At 36.1% G+C, this 9018-nt stretch overlaps 1 protein-coding gene across 1 annotated transcript; it reads right to left on the bottom strand.

Moving 5' to 3' along the window:
• Positions 1–89: 89 nt before the first annotated feature.
• On the bottom strand, positions 90–8435 carry LOC126872591 (cytochrome P450 6a2-like). The gene is made up of 11 exons (XM_050632700.1): positions 8346–8435; positions 7523–7910; positions 6549–7071; positions 6098–6319; positions 5711–5962; positions 5396–5560; positions 2690–3034; positions 2016–2537; positions 1659–1880; positions 1220–1471; positions 90–804 (listed from the first exon to the last, which is right to left on the bottom strand). The coding sequence occupies exons 2-11, from the start codon at positions 7853–7855 to the stop codon at positions 635–637; spliced, it is 3006 nt and encodes a 1001-aa protein (XP_050488657.1). The 5' UTR covers positions 7856–7910; positions 8346–8435; the 3' UTR covers positions 90–634.
• Between the last annotated feature and the right edge of the window lie 583 nt (positions 8436–9018).

The raw sequence follows: 9018 nt of genomic DNA on the forward strand, positions 1-9018 counted from the left end.
ATGGGCAATGATTGAACGGCGCTGAGCTAGGATATTCCATCTGAATCAGTCACGCAAGCCTCGAAAAAGAACAAATTCAACATTAGATATCTATTATCTTCCATGTATTATTTATTAATAAAATAACAATCCCATTTTTCTTAATGTTATATTCTTAACTACTTAACATTTTGTACAATTTTTTCCTATATACAAGGGATGGACTACCGATACTACCGATAACAAGGATTACATGAGTTTACAAGCCCCGTGCGTGTATACGCGAAGATACAAGAACTATCTATTTGATATAGGTAGTCCTTTTAATTCGGCAGTCCGGAGACAACCGGCAACGCTACGATAACAAGTTATATAAACATCAACAATGTTTTAATTTGACTATATTGATATATGTAATGAAAACATGAACTACTTGTTTCTATGAGTAAAATATTTGAACTACTAGTAAAATACATAAAAACAATATTCAACAGAACGTGTACCGCACCTCGATATTATATTGAATTTCATTTGTCACACTCCGACAAACGTTCGTCGCATTAAATAATACGTCTATAAATTAAACAATTTTATAAATGCCGAAGTATACGTTAATAAAAAATTTTATTTGTGTCAAATGAATGTTAAAATTGTGTTAGTCCTCTACCCTGGTTATCGTCAAATACAAACCGGTTGTAGGTGTCAGAACGAATGAAAGTGGATTATATTTATAAGGAATTGGAGTTTTGGAACAAACGCCAACCTTGTTTTTATGCAGGATTTTTATTAATCCAATTTTCGTTTGGTAGACTGCAAAACGTGCACCTGAAATAAATTATCGAATGTCAGATGTAAGTAAGTTCATTAGTTGTATTTTTTAATATATGTATTATGATACTATATATACTACACGCAACTTTACTAATCGTAATTCTATCAATTCTAAGTCTAATTCTCCGATGGCAGATTTCTTGCGTTATGTTCGTCTAAAGTCACACCTACTTTTTTTTCTACATCTCGATCTTAATCGCACGATCTTTCCGCTTGCATACTCGACGTTTAAAACTCCGCAATTCGTAATAATTCTTAGAATTTTCATTTCCAGAAATATATGTTTTTACCCATCCTCGTTCGAAGGATAAAATTATTTAAAGATATATTTCGTTTCATATCGCCAATGTCGATCAATTATTTGATAGTTATCAAGAAATAACCGATCGATATTTTGCTAAATACGTACCGACACAATTTCTCGGTCCATGTCCAAAAGGTAAATAATACATAGGATTCCTTTCTTTCATCTCATCCTCGGAAAATCTTTCGGGGTCAAATTTTTCTGGATCTGGATAAATCTCCGGGTCCCTGTGAATGGGAAAAACTGGCACCCATATCAACGTTTCTTTGGGAATTGTTACTTTCGTATTTTCGAACGTATAGTCTTCGACTGACTCTCTGCTTAAAAATGGCAAAGCTGGATACTTCCTTAGTGTCTCTGTATATGAAATAAGAATGATAATTACTGATATAAATGTAGGAAGTAGAAGACAAACGGGTAACAGCAATAATGAGAATTAATAGTATGATCATGCTATACAGTAACTCTGAACTAATGCATCTAATCTACACATATGAATAAACGATCAAGTTCGATCTTAGATGCAAGCGATTATAATATTTACCTTGAAACACTTTGTCCAAGTATTGCATTTGCTTTATAGTTTCGTACTTCCACTCTCCGTCATTTTTCGCCGCGAACTGTTTGATTTCTTCGCGCAATTTGTCCTGAATGTCATGATTCAAAGCCAATTCGTAGAGAGCATTGCTGATCGTAGTCGATGAGGTCTCGAAACCAGCCGCGAAGAAAATAAATGTTTGTGCGGCTAACAAATCGTCCGTCAATTCTACAAGCGAAAAGATATACATATTACGATATTTGAAGCGTGTATTTCACTCAGCAGCGATATAAGGATAAATTCTTAGAGATATCCTTATCGCACCGAAGCTTTCTTGCAAATTATTTACGCTAGTGTACTAACTAATATCGGCGACTCTTTCAGGATGCCTTTTCAGTTCCATGAGTATATTCATAAAATCAGGCCTGACGATTTTATTCTTCTCTCTGTATTCGATCGTCTCTCTAGTGATTCCCATAATCATTTTCGTTTCCTCGTTATACGGCAGTACACGAGCGAGAAAAACGTGCAACGGTGGCAGGATCTGCCGTATTCTTATACGCAATATTTTCCAGAAATCGGTAGAAAAAATTTGTTTACCGATTCGACGGAAGTCGCTCTCGTTTTCCGAAAGCGAATTCATCTCGATGCCAAAGGCGCAGCTGCCGATTACGTCAGTGGTGAATCTGGCGGCAAGTTCTCGCACATCGATAGGATCTCCTTTCTCTATCATCGTGTTCAAATAACTTTCAAGGTGATTAGAACATTCTAAAATTAAGGAAAAAGTTCCTCTAAGCTTGCCAGAGGTAAACACCGGAGAGAGTTGAGTCCTCAAAGGTCGCCATCTCTTGGCTTCCAGGGAAAATAGGTGATTAGATAATGGAACTGCCTGTGTTCGTTAAAAACATGATACGATACGTCACGGTTACTTAAAAGTGATTCATAGATTACACAAGACTAAAATTCATTTGTTTCTCTCTCTATGATTCTATTTCTTTCGATTTAAATTACTCGCATTCTTTTATATTTACGCATACTTACCGGTTCGCTTTTTATGAATCCTCGATTCGCGAATTTGGAAAAGTCTTTAATCAGGATGTCTTTGATGAGATCAGGATCTTTGACTATTAAGACGGGTACTGTTCTTAAAAATATTCCAACCATTGGTTCGTTCTTAAAATCATTGTAGTTTCTCGTTAGCAATTGTGGAAGCGATTCCTTTCCAAACATTGACTTCATAGTATTGCCGAAGAGGAGCGTGGGCTTTGGTCCGGGTACTCCACGGCTCGTCCAAAAATTGTAACGTATCGTTAAATAGCAGTAGAGCACAATGAGCGCTAATGCGAGCCCGCACAGTATTTCCAAGGTGATAAACATTGTATATTATACGTTGATAAGAAGTTATTTGCTACAGAATATAAATAACTTTTAACGAGGCGCGAAATAGGAATCAAACTTCATAAAATATACAGAAAATAGAATTTATACATACTGAAATTTTTGACTTCAGATAAACCGGGCAGCTGATATACCAACCGGATTTCGCGGGGCGTTCTAGTTCACGAACAGCTCAAATATTTTTCAAACTGAAATGGAATCGAACTTGATAGAACTGAAAAAATCTATAAAAAGTTCAATACAAACATATAAAAAGTCCCAGATTAATTAATATCGTAATTCCTCTAATTAAAAATTTCCAAAAAGGCGATATTATTTATGTAAAAAAAAGAAGATAAATTCTCCCCTTAACTTTAATTAAAAAATAAAATCTGGCTGAAGAATAACGAACATTCACAGTTTAAAGTTTGAAGTTGAAAATTCTCCTGTATCACTATCAGCGATCTAGTAGGTACTGTTCCAGTCTTTTGTTTACTAAAAGATATACATTTAATCGCAGTGCGCATGATCTACTGAGTCATGTTGGCAAATAATAATTCCTTAGATTTACATGATATCATTTCTGCGAGCTCACCACAGTCTTTGTTTCTCTCTTTTCTTTTTTCGTTTAAATATGCATGACCCGAACGAATAGCACGTAATTTAATATTTGATATGATAAATTTAATAGCGTGTAATAGCATGAAATTTATCATACACACGTACTAGACCGATTCTTAACTAAATTGTGTTCAAACCCTATTTTCTTGAAAATAGAGTCTTAAATAGAAAAATGTATTGTACGTTTTCAGCTTATTTTCATGCGTAGAATGATACCCTGTCGATCGATTATTTAGTCTTGTCCAGTCTGAAATTAGCCACGTTTAAGTATACTCAAGATACAGATCATAACGTGCTAAAATTGAACTTTCCGTGGATTAAAAACTTCACCTTCGTCCGTAAACTGTAAACGATTCATATAGCAACGATAAACGATGTGAACGCTGACTTATAACGTGATTTATAACACTTCATCATTCCTTTAGATTTTCCAAAGTTTCAACTTTTCTTCGACTGTTTAGTCTGTTATAAAGTATTATTCTTTAGTGATGTGATATATCGAGAAAAGACGTTCGCGCAATAAACAATCGTAATTGTTTCCCGAAAATATTCGTTGACAAATTTTGAATAAGAAAGGAAAACAGATGAAAATCTCGGTACTGATTCAATTACGAAACGAACGCTATTCGATACGTGTGAAACTGTAAAGCTGTTTATATACAAGTTAGTAGATTCAGATTCCTTTCCCCTCCTTTTCCTACACCTCTCAAACCGGTCTCACAGTTAAAATTCGTTGAAAAGAACGTAGTGAGATGTTACTTGCCAACGCCCTGGCCACGCTGAGTAAACTCGTTCCCGTCAGATCACGACGAAAGTTAAACAGCGTCGGGCACGGATAATACTTAGATGGGTGATCGCCTGGGACTCCGTGTGGCGTTGGCGAAGCGCGCTGGGCCCGCCCCCCCCCCCCGCTTCCGTGGTGAGGTTCGGGCTTTGGGCGCTTGGCGGCTCAGCTCCTCGGGGCCGCCAAGCAGTCCGGTAGGGGAACCGGGCACGACCCTGGTGTATGACAATGGTGACACACCGCTCCATCAGCGGTGGTATTAGGCGCGCGGGGGAGACCCCGTTGCGACGCTCACAGCGGTTCCCGGGCCTCTCTCGATCGCAGCCGGGACGGTTATCGTGGATGTTTTAGTCGGTTGGAGTCCGACACTACCTCGCCGCTTTCCCCAGAAGCGGCCTGGCGTCCGTGCGGATTTCCTCCACGTAAAATATAAGAAAAAAAGTGAGATGTTACTTTTAATATTTCATTGATATTACTTTACTTTACTTTATGGCCTTCGTTAGACTAGAAATAAATTAATAATTAATTTAATTCGATTAATACATTAAACATACGTATAAAAAATTATTTATTTCATAAAATAATCTTATAACAAAAATACATTCCTCTTTTCCCCTAGTACATCATTAGAAAATATTTACAATAAGTTTATCTAGCCTGGTAATAATTTCCAAAGGAAACAAAATGATATATTACGTTGAATGTGATAATAATTACAAATAAATTATGAGAATATCATTAAATATCTTCTTTTGGCTTTCCGCTATTTTACTGCCATTAATAACTGATTCTTCATAATTGATTTCTTTAAAAATCAATCATAAAAATGAAGCTTTAAGCGAAGGAAAATTGCTATTGCGTACAGATTGCGTGATTTTCGTGGATTTTATCGGAGAGATATAGTCTTATGTTTACAACAGCTAACTTGAATATCGAAAGGGTTATAAAGTATTTTATTAACTTTCAACTTTCGTAATTTTTAGATCGAGTCCGTGTTTGGGTGCTAGCGTGAACGTACGTGGTTCATTTATATATGGAATTTGTGTTCGTTCACAAACATCAACCTTATAAGTACGGAGGATTTTTATCAGTCCAATTTTAGTCTGGAAGATTGCAAAACGTGCACCTACGAAAAAAACATGATACAATATTAATATATCGTAGTATCTTACAATTGATAACCAATTTCAATAATATGCCTTATATAGTAGGTTTATCGATTTGTAAATAATTTGCTTTCGCACGAACAACTGCTTAACAAGGTGATACTACATACCAACACAATTCCTTGGGCCATCGCCAAAAGGTAGATAATGCATCGGATGCCTTGCAGCTACTGCATCCTCCTTAAACCGATCGATGTCGAACACGTCAGGATTCGGATAAATCTCTGGATCGCGGTGGATACCGTATGCAGAAATAAAGATCCTAGTGTCCTTTGGAATTGTGAGCTTTATATCTTCAAAGGTATACTTCTCCGTATTTTTTCTCATTATGACGGTCACCGGTGGGTATTTTCTTAACGTTTCTAAAGATAAAGAACCTCTGTTAAAACTTGCAATTTTCTGCAATTCTATTAGCTTATTTTATTATTAACGCATCATTTTAGTCTACGAGCATTTATAAGAAATGTAAACATTCATATATAAAATATCCAACAAACCTTTAAACACGGCATCCAAGATTGGCATTTTCTTAATATTTTCATATTGCCATTTCCCATCGTTCAACTCGTGATGTTCCTTGATCTCGGCTCGTAATTTATCCTGTACATCTTGATTTTGCGCCAATTCGTAAAGGGCATTGGCTATCGTTGACGAAGAAGTTTCAAAACCAGCCACGAAGAAAAGGAATGCTTGTGCAACTAGCAAAGGCTCGGTTAATTCTAAAACGAGAGAAACGACATTTTCATTATATCACCACCTTAAAGTAGAGAAAATCGTTCTTAAGACATCCTGAACGGTAACGTTTTGTCACCGGTCTCGATTCGCGTAGGAACGAACCATTCCAATTGCGCGCAACTGTTCCCTAATTTTCCTCGACTTTTCTTACCAATTACTCACGACAAACGATCACACCAAATTTCTACAACGTCGAAAAGCATACACACGTACTTATGCTCAACTTCTCAGGGTGATCCTGCAGATCCATAAGAGTGTTAATGAAGTCCGGTCTAACGATCTTGTTCTTCCTTCTGTGCTTTATCATATCCAAAACAGCGTTTGTGAAGAAAATAGTGGTTTCGTCTTGTGGCAGTATATAACCCAGAAGAGTGTACAATGTTGGCAAATTCTCACGAAGTCTGTTTTTTAATGTCTGCTTTAAACCAGGACCGAAGAATTCCCTTCCTATATCGCGGAATTTACATTGCACGTCTGACATGGCATTCATGTCGACTCCGAAGGCGCAACTGCCAATTACGTCGGTGGTGAATCTGGCAGCCAGTTCTCGTACTTCGATGTAGCTTTTTGTCGATATCAATGATTCCAAATATTTCTCCAGAGTGTTAGAACATTCATCGATCAGAGAAAACATGTCTTTTAGCTTGCCCGATGTGAAGGTTGGCGATAGTCTTGTTCTTAGTGGTCGCCATCTTTCTGGTTCCAAGGAAAACAAATGTTGAGAAAGTGGTTCTGCCTATATTGAAAAATTCGAATAATCGAAAATAAATAATATAGAACTTAAAAAATATATATATATAATATATAATTAATATATATTTAAATATATTATTGTGTTATATTACATATTGTAACATATATTATTGAATTTCTAGAATTCTATATCCATATCTACATTCGATATCTATTCTTAATGATCAAACGTATCTGTTAAGTGCATTTCTAATTTTATGATATGAAACAAATTGATCAAAACATTATATTATGATTAATATCGAAGCTTATCGTTTAATATCAGTATATAACACTATCTATGAACTTGAAATTACACATTAGCGATTATACGAATTATAGATAGAGTGCAGAGTGCAATAGTAACTTTCACTGAATTCACGCTAACTTTATTCGTGCAACCTTACTTCGAACTTATTTAATTCTTACATAAAATTACTCCTTCGCGTACTTACCACTTCGTTCACAGCAAGGCCACGATTAGAGAATTTGGAAAAATCCTTGATAAGAACAGTCTTGATCAAATCAGGATCATTTATAGCAAGAATACGTTGCGTTCGTACGAACAATCCAAACACAGGCTCATGTTTGTATTGTTTGTAAAAAGACATCAGTCGATCACCTATGGATATCCTCCCAAATATTACGGGAAAAAAATTTCCAAACAACAGTTGTGGCTTGGGTCCAGGTATTCCGCGCTTCTCCCAATACTCATAGGGCTTTACTAGGTAATAGTAAAAAGCAAGGAAAAGCACGATAAATCCGCAAAGGATTTCGAAGGCAGCCATTTTCTTTAAATTTTCGCCAAATTCTCGCAGCAATCAAAAATCCACTGACGAGAAACTGTAAAAGATACAGAATGTGATCTACGACCATCGTTATTACAACTTTCATTTTTACTAACCAAAAAGTGTGAAAAACGTTCTCTGATCTTTAAAATCACTCACTTTGGAAAATTACAAAGAATATAAAACACTAACAATCTAACTAATAGTGTGACAAAAATATGGACGATTCGTAGCAATGACAGATTTGTAGAGCTGGCATTCTATCCCTCTAGATCGTTAGATTCATCCACGTATTATGAATAATTTCACCGAATTTTTCGCGAACAATTATACCTTGTATAAAGGAAATAAACGAGACACTTAAAATGTGGATGAAAAAGAGCAATATTGAATTACGCAGCAAACACGTAAATGATGAACAGAAAGTTAGGAGAGGGCGACAATTTCTTTCAAAAGCTCAAAGAGTGAAGTTCTAAAAGTATGTACATACATGGAACACTGTAAAATTGGGTTCTTGGATTGCCGAATGGAATCACTACGACGATTCGAACAGAACTAATCTCCTACCATTGTCTACATGAAATTATATATTTCCCCATATATAATAAAACTATCAGATACAATTGCGTCACAACACACCGACGATGTCTATCGTTCTTCCTTCGATAAAGATAATATACAAATCAATCAATATGATTGTTGAAGCCGTACGATAAGATAAAAAAATGCTATTTGATAGAAATTATATACGTGATTTGAACGGTTTTTTTGTGTGTCTATCTCTAATTTATTTAAAAATGTAATCGAACGAGTTAGAAACAGTCGCGTTTACAGTATGTTCTGTACATTTGGAAATGTTGAATTCGGGTAGTTTCACTTTGACGTTTGTTGACGATTGTATAAAGAATAACCGAGTACATTCGACGTCGCAGTCGCGAAACCGTTGAAGCTTGCTAACCTGTACGCTAGCAAGGGAGAGGGCATAATATACGGTACCCTTAAATGACTGCTATCTTTTTCTAGAACCAGAGATGATGGAACTCAGGCAATCGCTATGTGCGTTTGCAGGTCGCAATCAATCCCAATGGTATCCTTAAGCGTTGACGCTTTCTCTTTCTACAGTCCCCGTTCGAACTTCCCATTTTCTCATACCTGCACGATAA

This window comes from Bombus huntii, chromosome 13, assembly GCF_024542735.1.
Source record: "Bombus huntii isolate Logan2020A chromosome 13, iyBomHunt1.1, whole genome shotgun sequence".
Classification (NCBI taxonomy): domain Eukaryota; kingdom Metazoa; phylum Arthropoda; class Insecta; order Hymenoptera; family Apidae; genus Bombus; species Bombus huntii.